This window comes from Cyclospora cayetanensis, unplaced genomic scaffold (genome assembly GCF_002999335.1).
Source record: "Cyclospora cayetanensis isolate NF1_C8 unplaced genomic scaffold, CcayRef3 CcayRef3_contig_5, whole genome shotgun sequence".
Classification (NCBI taxonomy): Eukaryota; Apicomplexa; class Conoidasida; order Eucoccidiorida; family Eimeriidae; genus Cyclospora; species Cyclospora cayetanensis.
This window is the reverse complement of record NW_020312480.1, coordinates 16,678-38,755: the sequence shown is the minus strand read 5'-3', so window position 1 is coordinate 38,755 and position 22,078 is coordinate 16,678. Positions and strand designations below refer to the sequence as shown.

Below are 22,078 nucleotides of genomic sequence, written 5' to 3'. Positions count from 1 at the left end.
CATGCTGCAGCTGCTGCAGAGGCACTGGAGCGGAACGTGGCGAGGGTGATCCTCCTTGCCAGCAGACCCGCTACCCCGATTGGTGCTTCTACGCGGGTTGCTCTGCTGCTCGTCTCCCTGCGACACAGGCGCTGCTGCGCTGCCCGTAAGCCTCACCAGCACAGCGTCCCCTTGCCGCATGTGCTTCAGAGTCTGCAGCAAGCCAGCGAAAGGAAGAAGAGCTGCTCTCAGAGGCAGCTCAAAGGTGTGCAGGCTGCTGGAGGACGGCGCGGCAGCAGGGGGAGACGAAGGAGGGGCCTCTCTTCCTTCTGCTGCTGCTTGCGAGTGCTGCCGGTGCTGCAGAAGCAGCTGCTGCAGCAGTTCGTCCGCTACGGGCCTTGAGCAGCCGCTGAGGAGACTGCCAAGCTGCTGCAGCTGGCAGCAACGGGACGGACAGAGAGCAGCAAGCTGCAAAAACAGCCGATCCCCCTCCTTTGGGAAGTGCCTTTTTCCAGCAGACGTCACAGGAGACACTGTAATCATCCCCGCTTCATCAGGTCGCTGAAGCCGCCCCACAGCAACCAGCTCAACAACAAAGCAGAGATTCTGAGTGGTGCCCTGTCCTGCTGCTGCTGCTGCTGAGGATGACGATGATGAGAATGCGGAATCTCTTCCCGCCGCTTCGGCAGCGACTGCGGAAGGTATCCAGCAGCAGCTGCAACAATCCGCGGCAGAAGCAGCAGCACAGGGCGTGTGGCTCTGGAATAGCCCCTTCGGCAGTCGCTTCTGCTGTTTTTGTCGTTCCTCTTCCTCGCGAATCTCTTCTTCTTCTTCCCGCTGCTGCTGCTGTTGCTGACGGCGTTCCGCCTGCTGCCTGCCCAGCTGCGTGTTGATGCGGCGCGCAGCCCTTCGCGTTGCATGCAGCGACGACTTGTGCAAGGCGGCGTAGGCTCTGCTGCTGCTCGTGGCAATGAGGCTACTACTACCACTGCTGCTGCTGCTGCTGGTAGAGAGGCCAGACGCAGCAGCCGCAGCAGCCACGAGGCCTTGCGGGCAGTGCTCGTAGTCTTTGGAAAAGAGATGCTTTTGCTGGCAGCAAACCAAGGCCGACTCGCCCCCTACCATGCACCTTAACGCGGCTTCGACAAACGCAGGGAGCACTGCAGCAGCAGCAGGAGGAGCAAGTAGCACACAACAAGACGATTGCAGCCGCAGCAACTACTCTCCGCGGCGAGTACATCTGTAAAAATACAGCGCGTTGCCAGAAGCCCCACACGCGCAGTTCGTGGGCTTCGCGCAGGGGCAGCAGCATGCGCAACGGTTCGAAAAGAAAGGAATGGGAAGTGTGAGACAGCACAGGACGTTAGCAAACAGAGGAGTCCATCACCGATGCATCGAGCTGCCAACGAGCTCATGTCACCAGTAGAAAGCTGTCAAAGAAAGCTCAGCAAGAAGTGCGCTACCCTGCAGCTCAGGGAGCCTGCATGCGCAGTGCGGACAGACACAGGAGTCCGTTACGCCGGAAGCGGGTGGGGCTTGCAGTTGTGTCGCTCTGCACCTGCAGCTCCGAGAGGCGCGAGGATTGAAGTGCATGCGCTTGCTTCTCCCACCAAGTCCTGAAGCTCAGCAGTGGTAAAGGGAGGCACGACCAAACAGCTGCTGCTGATCCGCTGTTGAATCCTGCTGCTGCTGGAGGGCGTCTCAGGCAGCGCAGGCACAGCTGCAACCCTTCGCCATCGAACTGAGGAGCACGCGGCAGCGAAACAAAAGCATCTGCAAAGTGGAGTGCGCTATGCAGGTGCGACAGCAGCAGAGCAATGGCGACAGCAACAATAGTGGCAGTACAAAAACAGCACCAGCCGCAGAGGCATTAGAGCACCCTACCGAGCACCTCATCGCCAATCCCTGGTAGAAAGCCCCCCTAAAGGCACAGCACAAACACACGCGCAGTAGTCTTTGCACTATGGAAGGCTTTCTGACGAACCAGGGGGGAAGGGGGGGCCTAACGCTGCGAAGCATCACTGATCGCCACCTGTCCGCTGCGCAACAGCAGCTTCGCGATATTCCCCTTGTAATGAAGAACCCGCAGGTCTCCAATTCGAGGATCAGGAGCCTCATCATCGCTCTTGAAGTCGTATACTGCAAGACAGGCATCCAAGGCCAACAGGCACACATACACACATACATACACACACATACCATATACATATACACACATACACATACACACACACACATACACATACATACATGCACATTTTCACATACACATACACATACACACACATGCACACATACGCATACACACACACACGCATACACACACACTTTCACATACAGACACATGCACACATATATACACACACATACGCATACACACATTATACACACATTATACGCACATACACATACACATACAAACATACGCATATACATATACACACACATACACACACACACACACACACATGCACATACATGCACATACACACACAGACATGCACATACACATACACACACATGCACATACACATACAACATACGCATATACATATACATACACACACACATGCACATACACACATGGATACATGCACATACATACATACATACACACACACAGTTCTGTGCAGGTGTGCCCTTGCTGCTGGAGTATCACTTGACTAATTTGTTGTTTTTCGACAGGCCCAGCAAAGCGCGTTGCTGGGAGATGAATGCACAAAGTCAAGAGTAAAAAGTTCGGCTTAGGGGCCTTTAAGACAGGGCCCCTGCAGCGCAAGGACGCCTACGCATTGCCGGTTTGTCATCCCCGTCTTCGGCTATATGCCCTAGCGACTGAGGTCTTACCGGGAGCGTCGCTCTCTGCTTCTGTGGTGAGCCCTGCAGCCTCTTCTGACTCGGGCTCCTCCATTTGCCTTCAGTGTTTTGTTTTGCGAAAAGATACAAGACCAGAAGCGGCAGTGGAGGTGCCCGCCGGAGCGGCAGCGAAGGATTGAGTTCGTAGCTTGCTCCTGGTTTGTGCCAAGTATGTCTGACAGGTCTGACGCAACTCAAAGGGAGCGCGGAATCATTCAAGCATTCCCTCCCGAGACATGAAATCTCCAAACTGTGAATGGCTATGCATGCTCGCTCGTGAGCGCGTGGTGTGTGCTGCTGTTCAGACACACACGAAGGGAAAATGTGCCTTCGATTTAAGAGAATCACACAGGTCTCCTCCGCCAGCGCCGGTGCAAGCGGTAAATCCCGAATGTGAAAGCTTGATGTGCGCATGCAGCGCCTGTTCACCATGAGGCTGTCGAGACTCTCTCTCAGCCCCTTGGCTTCGAGTGTCAATGGCAAACGGTGTTTGACGATCAAAAAACAAAACAATGCACAATATGCAGTCAATCTAAGCGCCTCTTGCAATTGAAATCAAACCAACGAAGGTGTCTACGTATAGGGCGTCATCTTGCAAAGGGGCCCTCGATGCGGCATTGGGAGTCGGGATGGCAAACTCTGCCATACCATCCAAGGCATATGCTTTTTTTCATTCTATTTACTGAAGGGTAGGGCCCTCCGCGGGCATTGTATTCCTTCCTGCACCAGGCTCATGGACGCATAGCCCTCGACCGCACATACCCACTAGCCTCGCTTCGCATGAACTTGAACGTGTCCTTCAGCGGCTCTCAATAGTTTCAATCGCACCACTTTGCACATCAGCGCTCGCAGTTTAGGTGTACAGCTCTGGACATCGCTTCGTTCGCGAAAATCCTTGAGGAAGGCCGTGTTGCTTTTCGCCCTGCTTGCCACGATGGAGGTACACCTTGTTGTGCTCAGACATCACGCACTCTGTGTCCAGTAGGAGATGGCAAAAGCTCCGTAGCGTCGTCTTTCGGGGCGTTTTGGAATGTCGCAAAGGGCCCCGACATCTTGGGGTGCGTGTCATGCATGATGGCTTGTCTTGGGAGAGTGAAAGCGGACTTCTTGCGTGCATGCGCATGCGCGCTGTCATGCCTTGCCGCGAGTTATCTTTGCAGGGCCTTCAAGCGCTTCCACGGCCCAGCGTATGGCCGCGGATGCCGCTACTGTGCTTGGCGATGTTTGTTGTGGGAGGAATGACGGAGGCTGCCATGACGTTCTCTGGTTTCTACTCTGTGTACACCGTTAATGAGGCGAAAAAGAAGGCAGAGCAACAAATACAGCAAGAACAGTTGTGGGAAACTGCCTCTATCAGGAGGAAACAAAGACAAGGTTCGCCATTCGCCCATGCCCTCGGTCGCCGTTGCCGTGCTTTTCACCGTTGCGTCCTCGTGCTGCTCATAGATCCCCCTTATTCTTTCATGGCTTATTATTCTAGATCCCCCTGTTTACTCGTGTTCGTTTGTGCTGCGCTTCTGCATCTGTAGACCCGCCTTTCTCTTTGCTCCTCTTGCGCTGCCTTTCTACCCGTTTTGTTTCCCCTTGCTTCGAGCCGTTGGTGCCTGTCGTCCTGTATGGCGTGCCATGTCTAGTATCTTCTTCTTTGACGCTTGCTGCAGCGGCGGTGGAAATAAAGGACTGATGATCCAGCGAAGGCGGCATTGCATTACGGGCAACTCGTGTGTTTTTTGCCGCGAGTATTGCACATGTAGCACTGCAGCTTGGGGTGTACGGGGATGATGATGCTCGCACCTTCCGTATGCTCGGCGCACAGCGAGCGCCCCTCTTTGCATAGGCTGTGTCCTATAGGCCTGACTTTTGTTCTCGCATGTTTTTGTGGCCCCTCAGAGGATTGGAGGGGCGCAAATTGGGGATACCGCCATAGAACATCCAAGCCTCAAAAGAGCCGAAATATAGGAAACACGGGGGGACGGTGTAGGTGGGAGGAGAGATGAGAAGGTAGATAGAGCAGCATTCAGAACTGGTTCGCTTGAGCAGGAATATCTGCGGCACCTGCTACACTTTAGCACACCCTTACGCGGATGCAGCCTGACAAGGCCATACTTTGCCGAGTGGGCTTGTCCGTTTCGGCTCTACTTGGCCACGCAAGGAGTAGGCGGTCTTGTCACACTTCAGCAAGCCTAGCAGAAATAGCGCATTATGAAGACAACATGATTGTGGTGCCTGCCGGGCCGAAAGCGCGGCTGGCACGCGCTTGCCGCGATGTCATGCAGGGCACGAGAAGCTTGAAGGGGCCTCGAGGCACGGAGGTGCTGGTGTATCTGGTCTTGCCACGTTTAATGGGGAGTCTCTCGGTTAGAAATTAGCGCGAAGCTGCCACATCCTCGTGCCTGGTGGTCTGGCAGTTGTACGTGATGTAGCGGGCGTGCCTCATGGCTGCCTCCTCTATTCTTGCTTCCATAGCCTGAAGGCCTTTCGTTCCTTAGGACCATCACGATTCGATGCAGATATCCAAACCCATCGCAACATGGAAAGCCACCCAGCCCCCTGAGGCCCACAGGCCTCAAAGCCCAAATCTGTGAAATTAACGTGTATATCCTGCTATTCGGAGACCATGCCTCTGCAGGTTGCTCCCCTCTTTGTCTGCCCCTCTTCCCGCCCTTCTGTACATCCTGCTAGCACCCCCCACTCCAGTGTGCAAGCGGAGACTTAGCATGTCGACGCATCTCCTAAGTATGGCAAGCATCCGCCTCATCTGCTTTGGCGGGCTGGGCTCGGCTCCGGCACTTCCTACTACACTGGCTGTGCTGAATTTGAGCTAGACAGAAAGGCCATATAGCTTGTTTTGTCTTTTCGCATGTCGTGCTCCTTCCAGAGTAGTGTTCAAATGGTTACAAGAAGACGCAATGTTGTTTGGGTGTGTGCTAAGGGCTGTACGCAACTGGCTTTTCATGCTCGGAGCGCTCCGGAGGTGCAGTCACTCGCACCCTAACTGGGCCTTTCCCCCGATGTTGAAACTCTGAGGGGTGTCGAAAGGGGAAGGAGAGCGTTAATCAAAGCGCTCAGTAGCTTCCAAGGTTGTATTGAATTCGGGCTTAAGTGTCTCACTACGTGGCCCTTAGACACAGCCGTGCAAGCGCAGTCCACCCAACCGCGATCAGCTACACCCAGCAGCAAACGCACGCAGCGTCACGAAATCATTATCGTTTCTAAATGTGGTCAGAGGGGTAGCTTCTGAGAGGGGGTCTATTTTGCATGCCTCTAGAGGCCAGCAAGAATTTCACCAGGTGGTCTGCTGCACGTACGAATGGCCGAACGGCTTCGCCATGTTCAGACTTAGAAGGCCACACCTCACACGAGCAACCTTTCGGAGTCTTTCCAAAGCCACTGCATTCTTGCATACTTATGCTCTTTTTCTCCGTCGTTCAGCATGCCCGCCCTTACTGAGGACTATGCGCAGCTTCGCCTGCAGGGAGGCTTTTTCGAGGGCCCGCAAAATTTATATTGAAGCGAACTGTACCTAAAACTAAAGTGCCTGCTATGTTCCTAGTCAAGTCGGGGCGTTAAGAGCACAGCGGGGCTATTCTCTGTGGAAGTTTTTTCGGCATTAAAGTTGTTCCCCCCGGAGTCCAAACCTACAGACCGTCGTCACGTGTCTTTAGCACTCGAGCGACAGCAGCAGCAAACAGGGCATGAACGAAGTGAAGACAGCAGCACGGTGCCCCACTTGCACCAGCAGCTGCTACCTTGAGTTACACTTAGCTTTTTTGGCCGTTTCAGGCCAGGCTCAGTTGGTGCCTTCCCTAACAGGCCGTGAGGGACTCGAGGTTAGAGCCACAGGCACACACAGGACACTGGTATACGAGAAAAATCTGCACAGTAGAGGTCCTAGGGGACAGAAGGCGGGGGAAGATTAAGCAGACAACAAGAGGACGGAGAGCGGCGTTGCCTGAGGGGAGGGAACTTGCGCAGGTGCCCTGGAAGCGGGATGCACGAAGATATCCATAAACACGGACATAGAGCCGTATGTTTGCATGAATTCAAACAAAAACTTGCTTTACTGCCCTAATTTGCCGAAAATGTTCCCAAAACTCTGGGAATATTGCGAACTGTCGGCAGTAGGAGCACCCCCAGGATTCGCAGCGGGCGCGCTGCTAGGGATGCCGGGCCATCAGCGGCGGCAATTCCAATAACAATACCAAATCGCCATATGCATTGCTGGTCTCGTGCTGTGTTTGTTCCTGGAAAATGGGGGCTTTAATGGGTGGAAAACTTCCGTGCATTGGCTTGGCTGCAGCCAGCTGCTGCTTCTTCTTGCTGCTGCTGCCGCCTCGCGGCAGCGCTGCCTGCTGGAGCTCCGGCGGCCCTAACAGCACGGGCAGTGGCAGGCCGTTTCTGTGGACGCCCCTATGTTTTTAAAGACTCCTTGGCGCCATTTGAAGAGGAGTAAAGAGCGTTTCAGGGTTTGAAAAGCGGTATTGCCTGCAGCGGATGCCCTAGCAGCAGCCCAAGATCGACGGCAGCAGCGAGTCGCCGCAGTGGCCATCACGCATTTTTGTCGTTGCTGCTGCGCTACTGTAGCTGCAACAACCTGCGGCATTTCCTGCGTGTTTGCTGCATCGGCTGCGTGATGCCGTGTCAGCTGGAAAGACACCAGAACGAATGCCAGCTGCAGGACGGTCCAAGCGGCGTCAGGAGCTGCAGCAACAGTGTGCTTCACAAAAATCCCACTCTTGTGTGCTCTCCCCGTGGCCGCTTCCGCGGCACATGCTGCAGCTGGCCTTTGCGCAGTAGAGCTTCCGCGGCAGCAAAAACAGCAGCAACAGCCCCCGGCAGCTGCTTAGCGAGCTGACTGCGCGAAGGAGGCGGCAGCCACCAACCAAGGCAGGCGAACGTCAAGCAGCAATCAGCAACCTCGGGAGGACGCTGGTGCTGAGTCGGCTGCACCCTCCTTTTGCAGACACACAGAGTCTGCTGCCTTGTTGGCAGCACGCACGCCGCCAACGCAGCATGATGAACGGCAGGACCAGCGCGTCATAGGCAAGGAAACCCCATCAAGCGCTCCAGGCTCAGTCTGCCTAACAGAATCAGGAGAAGAAGCAGAATCTGCCTCACCCCTCAGCTGCTGCAATCATGCCGAAAGCCGCGGCGGGAGCTCGCTATGACTGGACTAGCGATGCAGCCAGTCCCCCGTCACCAGGAGGAGCACCAGCTGCAACAGCAAGAGCTGCAGCAGCGGCGGCAACAGCAAGAGCAGCAACAGCAAGAGCTGCAGCAGCGGCGGCAACAGCACGATTTGAGGCCAGTACCAACGAAATGCTGCGAAAATCTACCCCCAAAGGCCTGGCGTCTCCCCGCTGCCTCACGGCGAGTCTGCTGCCCGCTGAAGTGTATACTCCCTGCAGCAGCAGCGGCAAACCGAATGGCGTTGTGCAACAGCAGCAGCAATATCGCCCCCCCCAGGAAGCCTCCCTTCCCCTTCATCAGCAACAACTGCTAACACACACCGCCTGCATGCATTCCCCTCAGCTTGAGAAGGGGGCTCAGCAGCAGCTCCGGCCGCATGTCGCACAGTACGCACCACGCAGCCTGCGCGCAAGGCAGACACTCGAGGATCTCAGCGGCACCTTAGCAGCCGCAGCAGCAGCAACAACGACTACAACAACGGAGCCAGCAGACAACACAGCAGACCTCGATGCAAAAGAGGCCCTCTGCGCAGCGCCGACTGCGGAAGCACGCCAGACGCGATGGCAGCAGCAGCAGCAGCAGAGGACGTGGCAACGCAAATTCACGAGCCGAGGTAACGCTCAACAGGCTTCCATGCCGCCTTACTTGTCTGCCAGCTGCTCTCCAGCAGCAGCAGCTTCGGCAAGAGCAGAGCCCTCTCCGAAACGCGGGGGGAGGAGGTGCTGCAGTCCTCTTGGAGTTCCCCAGGCTTCGTTGCATCTCTTAGACTTTGGTGGGAGCTGCTCAGCGACCGCTGCATCAAGTTTGGGAAAAAGCAGAAAGGCTTTGCTCACCAGACACTCAAAAGCAGCAGCGGCAGCTGTCGCGGCAGCTGCCCGGCTGAAACTAGGCCCTTCTGGAGGCGTTTCCAAGTGGCAAACTGTTCCTGATGGGGAGCTCTATGTTTCTCGATGCAGATTGAAGGGTGAGCGACGGCTGCTGATTCTCCTCCTGCTGTTTTTACTGTTGCTGTTGTTGCTGCTGCTTTTGCTGCTGATGTTTTTGTTGCTGCTACCGCTTTCGTCGTGTTTGTGCTTACGCAAGGTTGCACTGCACGTTGTATGCCTTCTGCGAGAAGTGGAGCATGTTCTGCCTCTTGAGGCTGCGCCTTTCCTGGTGCCTCTTTCCAATACTGTCTGCACTGCATTGCAGCGGTGTCTGTCCTTCTCGTGTTTTCTGCAGGCCTGAAGAAGTGGCTTGCGCACACCACGCGGAGGAAGGGAGAGCTAGAGCGTCAGCTCGCCAGAGGGTTGCACCCTGAGCAGCTCACGAGTCTCCTGCTGCAGTCTCGACAGATACCTCCCCACGCGAAGCGAGCTTTACTGCTACTGCAGGATGCTCCCGCCGCTGCAGTTGCGTCGTTGGCTGCGTCTGCAGCCGAGGGAGACCGCGCATGCGACAGCAGCAACACATGGGGAATGGAATCTGTCTACAGCGAGGAGGAAGTGACTTGCTGCTCTCTGGGGTGCTGCAGAAATCAGCGGCAGCCAGCAGAACCTCCAACTGCGCGTGCTGTCGCTGGTGGAATTTCGCAGCAAGGCGAAGCAGACGACGATGTGGCCCGTGTATTGCGCTGTTGCTCATTCCAAGGGGCGTTGGAATGCATCTGCAGTCATAAAGGCATCGCCAACAGGGATGAATTTGCCATCAGTATGCCGCTCCCACTACTGCAAGTCTACATTTGGGGAACTCCGTTGCGGGAAGGGGGGAGAGAGGGGAGGAATGGCGGGTGCTTGTCCTCTTGTTCCTTGCGCGTGGCTGCGACTGCATGTGGGGGGTGACCTTTTAAACTCGCCGCATTGTGATGAGCTTGCTCGCAAGAGCGCCTTACGGCGTGATTCAGCGTGGCAGCAAACTTGAGATGCGGCTTCCACTGCTCCTGCGCTGCTTGCCGTCTGTCTGTCTGTGTAATGCGCTGTTCAAGATGCGTCTGCGCGTTCTTTCTCCTCAGGCCTCGCCTGCCCGCTGAGCTCCATGAGAGGCTTGATTTTCAGCCGTCAGGTGCTGCAGATTCTCCAGCAACAGCAAGTGCAGCTGCAGCGACACGCTAATCTGTTTGCTGCTTTGTGGCGTCTGGCACTGCCGCACCGGCCGCTGGGTAGCAGCCCACCCAGCGGCTGGAAGCTTCTGGGATTTCAAGTATGTCTCTGCTGCTTCTCTCGTTGCACTTCAGAGGGCAGCTGCTACTGCTGCTTCCTCCCTTCCTCTGCTGCCGGTGTACTCAACTCTGACTCTCTTCTCTAGAGGTTTGTCTGCTGCTTTCGCTTCCAAGTGTCTAGCGCGCTAGACTTTTTTGCAGCGAGCTGCCTCAAAGCCTGCAACTCTTCTTCTCGCTGCTGCTGCTGTGAATAGGGAGAAGATCCATCGACTGATTTTCGAGGCTGCGGGCTGCTCGCGCTTCGAGCACTCGTCTTTTTATGCTACGCCTTCCCGGAGGCAGCGCAGTGCATGGTGAGGCAAGAAGACGGGAGCAGCAACAGAGACAGAAACAGGAACAGCAATAGCAATATCACCAGCAACAGCAAGAGCAAACGTGTTCGCAACAGCAAGAGCAAAAGTGTTAGCAACAGCAGCCACAGCTCGTGGACGAGCTACTCGTTCGCGATAACCTTAATCAACATATCGGCGTGGCTGTGGCAGTGGTTGCTTCTGCGGCCTGATGTATCGCCGTATTTCTGCGACTGCCTTTCAACGCGCGCTGCTGAGACAACGTTCTACTATCTGTTTTGCTTTGCGGCTATCCAGTTCCACCGCTTTTGGGCAGCGTACAAGCCGCAGACCCCTTTGGAGTTCCCTTATGTTGCAGCCGCCTTCCAAAGACGGATCAGCTTCCCCCCCAACACTCCGGCCTGTCAGCTGGTTCTGCCGCACAGCCAGCAGCAGATGCAGCAGCAAGACGCAGCAGGAGGGCAGGGGTTTAGCGTGAAGGCGACGAGCGCAGCAGCAGCTGACACTGCACCGAGTGGAGAGATCTGGAGGTGTCCGTGCTGCTTGGCGGAGGGAGCGCCACTCCCTTGGGAAGTTCCTTTATGGCTTTCGCAGCAACAGCACGGCAGTGCAGGAGAGCTGGAGCGCCAGAAGACTGCAGAGGAGCCTGCAGCAGAACGGGCTTTTTGTGCAGCTGTGCTAACGACAGCAGTCGCGAGAGGGCTGCTCGCAGGAGCAGCAGCTCCCAATCCCTCTTCCGACACGACAGTGCCTGATGAGGGCCGCTCTCCGGCAACTCCCCCCATGCTGGGCGGTAGTAGTAGTAGTAGTAGTAGCAGCAGCAGCAGCACGAGCAGCAGCAGGGAAACCTCCAAAAATGCAGCGGCTAGACCGCACCAACACATGGCGCACCAGCGAGACCGCCTGCAGCAACACGAGCAGCAGCAACACGAGCAGCAGCAACAACAACAGCAACACGAGCAGCAGCAGCAGGGAGTTAAAAGCCCCGCCAGCCTCAACGGTGCAGCAGCACGCACTCCGGACGTGGTGCGTTGTCGTGGGGGCAGCAGTTCCACGAGCAGGGGTGTTAGCAGCAGCAGCGGGAACCGTACCGTAGCCAGTTCTCAGGGGGGCAGCCATCGGGAAGGCAGGAGACTTCACGCGTCAGCAGCAGCAGCGGCGGCAGCGGCGGAGACTTTGCAGCGCTGCCGCAGAATGCAGGAGCTGCAGCGCAATTCCGTTCTTGGAGTCTCTCCGAGGAGCCCGCGGGGGCAATCCTCGGGTTCTTCCAGCGCTAGTTGCACGCAGGAGCCAACTGTACCGCCGAAGGGGACGCGATGCAGAGCTAATGGTGCAGCGGCAGAATGCTTGTACGTTCCAGCGTCGGGAGGCAGCAGCAACGCCAGCAGCCTCTGCAGCAGCAGGCTTGTGTGCTCAGCCCCTCAAGCCGCGATTGCGGCAGCAGGCACGGGGAGTCAGAAGGCCTGCTGGAATTCGCCGCCAGTCACTGGAAGCAGCAGCTTCGTGAGCAATGCCAAATGTGACCTCAAGGCCCCTGCTGCCCCAACTGCAGCAGCGCCGGCAGTGCTGCAGCAGCAAAGGCTGCAGCAGGTGTGTATGGCGCGCCCTTGTGCTTCGAGTATCCTGGTTTCTAGGTCAGGAAGCACGCGGTAGAGCCTTACGCAGCTCGCGATGCAGCGGCACTAGTGCTGTAGAAATACCTGCCCGAAATTCGTGTTATACGAGCACCTATATATTCTACCTCCCCCTGGTTCCCCCCTGATCCGCCAGAGGCCTCCGTCGCAGGCAGCGAAATTTCTCCTTGGCATACGGAGGCCCCACGCAGAGGGGCCTTACGCTTACAACCTTGGTTTTTGAGTAGGGAAAAAAAGGCAGCAGTGGAAGCGCCAGCAGTGCTATTTAGACGGTGGCGGGTGTCGCCTCTGCAGACGACTCAGATATGCCAGCAACATTTGCTAAGGGCATGCGTGCCCCTTTTCCGCCACGCCCCTCCTGCCCTGGAGGGCAGCCTCTTAGTGCTGTAGTTTCAAGAGGGCCTCTTCCAGAGGGGCCCCTCATAAGGCTTTATTCAGTGTGGTTACAGCGCGCCAAGACGCGCAGTACCATCACCTTTGCGTGCACAGACTGCAGCAGAGGTTTTGCCTTATCAGGACTTAATTAGCGTCACAAGAGGGTTTAGGGCTGAGCACTGCCAGGGGCCGAAGGGATATGGTTGTTTGCCCTCTCGGGTTACAGAGAGGCGGCCTACAAAGAGTGACGGGTAGGGAACTTGGGCGAAATATGTATTCTGGCACGCAAAGACGGGGGAATGCAACAACCTACGGCTTAGGGAGGTGCAGACATAGAGGGAGGGTGCCAGAAAGGCACGAGGACTAGAACACAGGCACCCGCGGGAAAAAAGAGGCACACACACACACACACTGAGACTTGAAATGTGATGGGTTGTAGCCCCCTCTTTCTCCCTGCATGCACTCCAGTGAGCACAGCGAACCAGCCAGAGAGCGCGCAACAGCTGCAGCAGTGGCTTTCTCTTTACCTGCTGCACTCAGTTGGCAGCTGCCACAGGGTAGCAGCCGTGCGTCACACAGTGGCGTATGCGGTGCTGCTGCTGCTGCATATTTTTGCTCGTGCCGCTGATTCTACTGTCGGGGCTGCTGCCCTGAACACTTTGATGGCTGCTGTCGAATGGGTGTGGCTGCAATGAAATTTTTGGGGACGCCAAAGGACATGCCACAGCCACATGTCTTGGAAGCATTCGGATTTCCCAACCTGAAAAGATAAGGCACAAAGGCGCTGAGGCTGGTGCGCTGGAAGCGACATAAGACCACAGCACAGGGGGGGAACGGAGGGGAGTAGAGGGGGTAGAGGATGGAAGTGGATGGTAAAGGAGGAGGGAAAAGCAGGGGAGTAGAGGGGGTAGAGGATGGAAGTGGATGGTAAAGGAAGAGGGAAAAGGAGGGGAATAGAGGGGGTGGGAGGTGGAGGTGACTCCCACCGGCGGGAGCAGCAGAAATGGCATCGGGAAAGGCAGGTTCACAAGAAACAAGAGCGTAAGGAGACCTACTTGAAGCCCCCCCCCATAAGGTCGTTGGAGTAGCTGAGGACAGTTCCGAAGACGTAAAAGAAGGAGTGGGGGTCTATAGCAAAAGACACTCCGAAAGGGAACTTCTCGATGTAGTCATCTTCCCGAATATCGGACTGGAGCCGCAGCAACAGCGCATGGGAGAGTAGAAGAAGATAGCAGAGCCAAGATACCTCAGGAGGGCACCTTCAGACTAGGAATACATCATCAGAGATACGGGAAAGGCCTCTTAGAGGCGGCGTGGAACAAACAAACAAGGAACAACATGCAGCGGGAGGCCTTAAAACCATACATCAACAGAAGAAGCAGCGACGAAAAATACAAACAGCGGGCGTACAAGGCGGGAAAGTGCTGCAGCGGCAGCGAGAATTAGAAACGCGAAGCAGGTGAGCAGCTGGGCAGGAAGCAAGTGGGGCATGCCAAGGCATATTACGGTTCAGCACCAATGCAGAAAACAAGGCACACCCATAGGATATCACCTTCTCTATGGTTTGGAGAGAATAGGAAAGGCCGCTACAGCCCCCTGGTTTTACTGCTAGCCGGAGTACTAAATCCTCGCTCGTGCTGGTCCCCGTCACTCCCATCATTTCCTGAACCACCCACAGAAACAAATAGGCATGAAGATGCATTATCTATCTGCATAAAGGCAACATGCAGAGTGTGTGCAAGCAGCTATGCATATGCCTAGGCGTGCTCTAGATAGGCACATGAATTCTTATGGCCTGCTGATATGTATACGCGTGCGCATACATATCAACAACCTCGTAGGTAGACGCATGCGGTAGCGCGCAAAGACACAGTTTGCGTCTATGTATGTACACATACATGTATGGATGGATGATATGTATGTGCGTGTCTACATCCGGAGATATCCTTTACATACAATACCGTTAACACGACAGCTGGCCGGGTGCATGGGGGCCTTCGCAGGCACAGCCGCCGCTGCCCGCATACCTTCAATTTGTGCTCCGCACTCTCTGCAACAACCAAGGCTTGAGGTGCCTTCTTGCTGCTTTTGCTGCTTTTGCTGCTCTCGAGTTTGCTGGTGGTCATGGGCTTCTCGCTGGTGCTATCGCTTTTGCTGCTGTATTCGTTGCAGCCGTCGCTGTCGGTACCCTTGCTAGAAAAAACATTGCTGTGTGTGCCATCTGCGAATGTATTGCTATAAAGGGCAGGCGCCATATGCCCTGTGAAAAGGAGGGTCACTTTGGGGAGATTACCTCGAGGGCCCTTTTCCTGTACCCATCGCCATGGACTCCGCGAGGCTGGCAATACAGTGGATTTACAGTAAAGCGATGAGAGGATGATTTGCAACAAGAAGAATATCAAAATTAGGAGACCCCCTGGAAAGCTGGTGCGGAAACAGGGGGCCCTCGAAAGGGCCCCCCCCATCGTATCTCTCAGGTAAATCTGGGAAGGAAAACGGTATTTCCTTATGACACATTCATTTGGATCTATCAAAAACAACGCATTGCGTTCGTGTCTGCTGCCTTTTGGGGCGGATGGACAAGAGAGCGAGTATTGGCTTTGGTCGGCGCGCCCGTGGAGCTGCTCTCACAAGGGCCTCACGGAGGGCATGGCGTGGCTGTCTCTTCTGCTGCACAAAGTACAAGTGTAATGGCAGGCTGCAGGGGAGTCGAAAAGGTGCTTCTTTGTAGCTCATGGTCCTTCTTCCTCGCTGGAAGGCAAACGGCAGGGAACTTAAACTTCCCTGCAACCCCCTGGTGCAGGGCACACTGCCGCCTGGGACGAATCCCAGGGTTTCTGATAAGAGCATGTCCAGGATCAAGGATGTTACACTTTCGGGGCAGCTGCTTGCATTGCATGCGCAGTTGACACACAAGAAAGCCAAAGTTCGCTCCCGGTACATCCACTGTCTAGGTGGACGCCTGAGCTGACGATGCGAGGCGCTGCTGGTCATTAGGTAGGCAGGCAATGATATATGTTTTCCAACGCCGGTATTGGAATGCTCTACCTGCCCACGAAAACTATTGGCGTTCCGTGCCTTTCTGTGTCCATTAGGCTACGCTGCTTAAACTCGATGGAATGCCTCTTATTGGCTCCGCATCAGGCAAACTAAACTGAAAAACTGTGCAAACAAGAGAAGAATAGTTTTACTGCCTTCGAGAACACGGGGTTTCATTTTTCCCAGGGATACAGAGACTTGGGTTACTTAGGGAAGCGAGGCAGGAGTGCAGGAACAGCTAGCCTCGTGAATTATCCAGACACTTACGTGTATACATCTATGGCTCAGCACACTGAAATTCAACATAGAATCATGCGGCAAGACTGATTTAGGCACGCTTCGCATGGGGAGCTTTACATATGGGTGATCATTCAATGCAGTGAGGCTCGACTCCTTATGCATCGATGACCCAGAGCGGTAGCTCCGTATGTGCGGAGGGTTACACGGTGCGTACGACCTTCCATACAGCTGATCGGCGCCGGAAGATGCTGTTCCATCGTGCAACTGGTATGCGCCGACTTAATGGGCGCGAATTTTCTTTAGCTGCAAGCCTTTTGATCACTGTGCCCTTAAACATTACGTGCCGAATCCAGCACGCACCAAATACCGCACAGAATAACACCTGAGCCGGATGCCTGCCGTTTACTATATGCTTGGCGTCCCCCTCCTCTGCCCAAAAGCAATATATTGACTGGACCGTACCGCAAATAGCGGAAAATCAATGTACCTAGTGCTGGTTGTCCCCTAAGCGTTGCCTGTTTCAAGACCAGTTCCAAGGCCCCATGACCTATCATCTTTGCGTGCTACGCAAGAGGCAGATGTCTGTGAAATCTTAGCTCCTGAGCTTCTTTGGGAACGCAACACATTGAACGAGGCTTTGTGGGGTCAATAGTTGTTGGATCCCTCGCACAGGCGTACGGCAGATGCTGTAAGCAGTGGAGCGCGCACTCTTTTAACTCCCGGCCCACCAAGTGGCAAGCGATCTGCCTCCGGAGATCCCGCATGCCAGTAAACAGGAGCTTTAAGCGGCGGGAGCCACCTTTTACATCTTCGGTACGCGATGCGCTTTAGCGACTCGTAAAGCGCTGGTGCGGAGTGCCGAGGATCAATGCCTTTATCAGGTCATCACCAACTTGTACGGGTTGGGGAGGGCTTCTGTGGGATGGAATGCGAATGCCAAACCTGCGCTGTACACCAAATTCAAGGACACACTTCAAACTCGCACTAATCCCCCCGATTACAAGCAAACTCGCATGCTGGACCTCACGACCCGGGAGATAACCTTCTTCAGCGCGCATCTTGGACTTACCACAGCACATGGCACCCAGCGAGCGCAAGGCATAATGTAGCGCCGTCCGCGAGTTCAATTACAACCTGCAAAACCATAGTGGATGGCAATGCAGGGATGTTGAGCATTCCAGTCGGTCCAAGACGGAACTCGAGAGGTCCCATCTGGGGCCTCAGTCAGACGTAAACACGCGTAGCTCTCTACAGAGTTCCCATAACTGCTGGATCTGCGTGTCGATGTCTTGTGCTTGGACACCTTCACATGGTGCAACCTTTAAGCTACGGGTCACCCTACGTCTAGCTAAGACGTGCAACCGTGTGACAAAGCGGGCAGTCTACCTTTGTCAGAACGCAGATGCAGGCAGCAGCACAGAGGCGCGCCGCAAAGAGCAAGGAGAAGACTGGTCCAAAGTTTTTGTGGCCGAACAGATCCGACGTCAAGGAGGGCAGTAGCGAAAACAGCCCGCCGTGGCAAGCGTTCAGCAACGAAAGCCTGACATACAAAGCACGCCGCGCTGTTACTTCATGAACGACAAGGATGCGCTCCAAAAGGCGCCGTACCAGTGCTCAGGCAGAGCAGCTCTAAGGTGAGAGAACATACTTGAACACTTACCAAAGAGCAAAGTTCCGGGGTGAGGATACACTGCTGCGCATGAACGTTACTAAGAGCGCCGCCATGCAAATGTTCATTATGATCTGCAGCAGCACAGCACAGCACAGAGGCTTAGAAGCGGGGTTCGCCACCATGGTTTTTGGGAAAACTTTACACGTGAGTAATTTTCGCAGGTAGACTAACTACGATCAAGGAGTTTTTAAATGCACGGGTGGGTGCGCCAGTGAGTGTGTGCATGCTGGGCATACTAGTGCGCGCTTGTTGCCCGCCTTGTTGCCTATGTAGCCCCAGACCAGACGCCCGGCTACACATAGAGCGCCTGCCACTGCGCCGACAATGCTGAGCTGCAAGTCAGTAATGGACTGCCAATTATAGAGGCCGTCTGCCACTGCTGGCACAACGCTGCGATCCGGGGCGTCGATGTACAAGCTCGACGGCACTTTATGGATGAAACCGAAGGGCACGATCTTCCACATGTATGCTGCTACAAGGACTGATTGCCAGGAGAAGAACAGCATCATGAACAAGAGCCAAAATGAAGGCGAGCTGCACAGATCCTGGGGTGTTAGCACGAAGGAGGAGAGGAGAGACGCCGCAGTCGTTGGGGAGGGCGCTGCAAGCAACCAGACCTCTTGAGAGCCATATGCAACTTGAGATGTTTGTCTGTAAACGAGCACAGCCAGGAGTTGAACGTAACGAGTGACTAAAACTTGGAAGGCAAACCTACAGCGAATCTCTTCAATAAGCTTCCTTCGCTCCTGTGCATCCAGTGGCAAGGGGGGAGGATCCGACAACAATGCGGCCCCTACTGCCTGCATCACCCACGGCATAGTTGCGCAGTGGACATGCGTGGGAATCCGAAGCTGCCCAAGCGTTTTCAGAAGAAGACGCAAAGTCGATTTCTCCGTTTCCACGAGGAGCTTTTAAACGGCTGCATTTCGCTCACCTGGAGTGCCAGGCATCCGCCGGCCATCACCAAAAACAAGGAGGGCAGGCGTTGCAGCACATCGGTATCCGTTATGTACACCTCCGGCGCTGAGAAATCGAAGAATCCGCGACATTCACAGAAGTAATCACTTGCTCAAAGTTCTAAGCCACGCAGCAGGAACCAGTAGCATGCACACGGCCTTTTAAACCGTGACACAGAATGAACCCCGGCCTGACCTGCCCAACTATCCGACGGTGATCCAGCTGGCGATACAAATGACAACAGCGAGTGTTGCGAGGTACGGAAGAGGAACAGGGAGTGCAGAGGACACAGGAGGCAGACGGATAGGCTGCGGCCAAGGAAGATCACGCAGCTAACCTACGGCGCAGAACACATTGAAATGCAATCCTTGCACCATGCAGGCAGCTGCCCCCAAATCCGAACGCTACAGAACCCGAAGCCTCTGCGACACAATGCGAATTTTTGTGCAGACTGTGCAACTGCATCAACTGGACCATGCAATAGTCAAACGAAACACGGGGCCATTACTTACAGCACCCTTCCGGTCCGGCTGCCACTCAAGGGCGCACGTCAGCGGCACCGGGTAGCAAAGGCCGCTGCCAATGGCCGTTACAACGCCGAAGGAAAGGCTGCAGGATAAAGTGCCCACAGCACATCGCAACCCCAGAAATACGCGGCTGATGCGCAGTGAATTCGCCATAGGGAGCGGTAAGAAGAAGCCCAGATCGATTCCAGGGCATGTGGAGGAGCACCCGTTCTCGGCTTACCAAAACAGGAAACAACTGTGCAGCGTCAGGGCAGACATAACAAGTCCAATGCTCATTATAGATCCTCCTAGAAGAGTCGCCCTGCAGTGGGCACATCAGAGCAGCGGGTGCTATCGCGTTCACGACGCTCTGTCAGTATCGACTTGTGTTGCGGAACTTCAGAGCGCACTCAAGGACAGGCCTCCCGAGTGTCGTTTAAAACACACTTATACTTAGAGAGCAGGCTGAGGAGAGCGCGAGGGTCTTGCAAAGTTGAGGGCTCTTGCGGATGCCAGCGCAAGTTGCGCCTTCTCAGTGGCGTTTCGGCGTGCATGAGAGATGCCATGGAAAAGTCAAAGGATCCTGAACCTACTTGGAGGGGCCAAGGGCCCTATGGAGTCTACCACCAAAGAAACCCGCAATGCCCTGAACCAGGACGGCGGATACGTACAAGACCAGTCCATCCTGCAGAAAACGAGATGGGCAGTTGGTGTAGCGCCGGTATTACGTGTGCATCAAAAGGTTATTTCACAAAACTATGAGCCCTTTACTAATGACAGGAAAGTCCTACATGATATCGAATCGAAGAAGACGGCTGCAAAACGCGCATGTAGGCAATGATCAGGGGGGCGATATTTCCAAACGCGTGAAGGCTTCCTGCGAAACAAAGCAGTGCAAACAGCCTCAATTGCCTCAAAGATATGCAGCAAAACAACACGAGTCCAAGGTTCTCTCATCGAATCTGGGGCTTGTATCTGGCATTCAAAATGCCCCTACCCAGAGTTAGGTGGATGAGGAACGCCCCTACTAAGACCATGTGCGCCCTGCACTTGTACATGCCCATGGCCGCCTGCAGCAAAAAAGGAGGCACATTGCTAGATGAAATGTCAAAAGATTGCTGCGAAATGCTGCATTGACGTGCTTCCGACGCTGCTGCCCATGGACTCGCGTTCAAGTGTAATTCCATGAGAATCGACACATTACCACTCACCTTGGGGCTCGGCGTACTGACGCTTTCGCCATACATGGTGGCTGCCCGAAAAATCCCCTAATATTTGATGTAAATTTAATGAAGGGAAGCAGCCTGGGGACCTTGAGGCGCGTCAATCGCAAGAAGGACTCTTCTGTGTTGGGCGCGATACTAGGAAGATATCCTCGTGCCTTTTAGGCAACGACTGAAACCGGAACGCATAAAGCACGTCCCTGGCACGTCTGGAAGCTGGAATCCTAAGTATCAAGAAGCCAATGATCCATCTAACCACGCAAAGACACCTTCTTCCGGAGGAAAGGGCATGTGTTGGTGCCGATTGCGCCGACGGGCACCGACGGCATTTCCGGGGGGAAGGATGCCAGAATCCACGTCCTCTGGAGGACACACTGCACAGCTTGTAAGAGTACTATTTAGCAGTGTTAATAGACACAAATACAACAAGTTCAGCCGAGTAGGCGTCAAGACTCCCAAGCCCCCACGAGGCGTTCCGCCAGAATCCGGTCAGATAATATCGCGGCTACACCAAAATTACGGCTCCTCAAAGAGTTGCTTCCTTCAAAGTATCTTAATCTTCTATCACAAACTCGACGACAGCTACTTCACTAGTGCAGCGTTCCACATCCACCCGCAACGGAGACAACCATCCAGCCCCGAGAGCCTCCTCAGTCCCCACAACACTTTTTGTCGGACCTCGCGGTAATTAGCACACACAGCACTGCCAATATCTTGCTAGTAAACTCCTTCCATGCGAATACACTAATCCGCGTTCCTTTGGTTTGCCATATAAAAAAGCGGTTGCGACCGTGTCTCAGGGACGCCTCCACGAAGACCGAGGAACACTTTGAAAATAAAGAAATGAATCCCGCACTACATGCGCTGTAGATACAACACTGTTTTCGTGCCAGAAAGACTTAAGCCGTGTAGTCTATGATATTGCTGTTGAACGCGTGGAGTGCCCCTCGGTAAAGCGAAATCGTGCATATAGTAGGTCGACAAGCAAAGGGTTTTGTGCCTATAAGCACACTTAAAGCCTGTTGGTGGTGATTATTCAGGAATGTCGTCGGCACCAGTACCTAAGCGAAAGGATATCAGTTCATCATTCCCAGTCGCTTACTCGTTTTAGCGAGGCTGGTTAATTTCAAGCTGTTGAGCACAACCGCCATCTTCTGACGGTGCCAAGATGCCCTTCCTAGAATTCTACAGACGCTGTAACAAATTGTTGTTTGCCCCACTATATGCCAGACTTCTTGCATACAGTGTAGTCTCATTAGTCGTGTTTGAAGGTATTCGACAACTGGAACTGTTTGCCTCCACTTAGGGTCTTATACGGAGGTACGTAGACACAAGCTTTATAGACACTCGATGAAACCTTACAAGATATCCTTTAAATACAGTTCCTCTCTCTTCCATACCCTCACTGCTATGAACTCCTGTGTTAAGGGAGAGAAAATACGGGATTGCGTGGTGCTAACCCTTCAAGCGCTCCAAGCAATCACAGCCAGTGAATTGCCAGCGGCGCAAATGCCCACCGCGTAAAGTCCTTGCGTATTTGGGCAATTCTACGATCAATTCTGTACGAATTCATAGTTTAATTTCGTTACTCTAGAATCAAGTGTCAAATGAAGCTTAGCCCGCTACGAGTACCCTGGACGTGATCGGATCAGGATGCACTTCAGAAGCCTGTAGGATCATCTTCCTGATGCAGTATGAAAAAGTACGGCCTTATTCCTTGTCGATCATTTACAAAAGATGTCAGCAATCCAGACTTTTTTCAAATAATACATTCGCCCGCAGAACTTCATGAGGGCCAGTGTACCTATTCTCCTGCGCAAAACTGCACGCAATACCCCAACACCACCATTGTTCGTTCCATCATTGTTCTAACGATACGCTTCCCTGCAGTTCAGACATATCTTAGCTAGGAAATTCATG

General features: G+C 54.4%; 3 protein-coding genes across 3 annotated transcripts; 1 reads left to right on the top strand and 2 right to left on the bottom strand.

Moving 5' to 3' along the window:
- Positions 1-7,971: 7,971 nt before the first annotated feature.
- Positions 7,972-12,019, top strand: LOC34622009 (AF4/FMR2 family member 4). Its single transcript, XM_026334744.1, has 4 exons — positions 7,972-8,019; positions 8,071-8,989; positions 11,411-11,604; positions 11,849-12,019. The coding sequence occupies exons 1-4, from the start codon at positions 7,972-7,974 to the stop codon at positions 12,017-12,019; spliced, it is 1,332 nt and encodes a 443-aa protein (XP_026190529.1).
- A 392-nt stretch (positions 12,020-12,411) lies between these two features.
- On the bottom strand, positions 12,412-14,776 carry LOC34622010 (putative iron-sulfur cluster insertion protein ErpA). The gene is made up of 5 exons (XM_026334743.1): positions 14,549-14,776; positions 14,028-14,184; positions 13,577-13,649; positions 13,180-13,281; positions 12,412-12,550 (listed from the first exon to the last, which is right to left on the bottom strand). The coding sequence occupies exons 1-5, from the start codon at positions 14,774-14,776 to the stop codon at positions 12,412-12,414; spliced, it is 699 nt and encodes a 232-aa protein (XP_026190528.1).
- Positions 14,777-16,677: 1,901 nt separating this feature from the next.
- On the bottom strand, positions 16,678-20,182 carry LOC34622011. The gene is made up of 14 exons (XM_026334741.1): positions 20,147-20,182; positions 19,933-20,005; positions 19,727-19,812; positions 19,529-19,620; positions 19,177-19,257; positions 18,942-19,038; positions 18,625-18,766; positions 18,407-18,495; positions 18,188-18,272; positions 17,709-18,073; positions 17,461-17,543; positions 17,187-17,340; positions 16,870-16,934; positions 16,678-16,747 (listed from the first exon to the last, which is right to left on the bottom strand). Exons 1-14 carry the CDS (start codon positions 20,180-20,182, stop codon positions 16,678-16,680), a joined length of 1,518 nt encoding a protein of 505 aa, XP_026190526.1.
- Between the last annotated feature and the right edge of the window lie 1,896 nt (positions 20,183-22,078).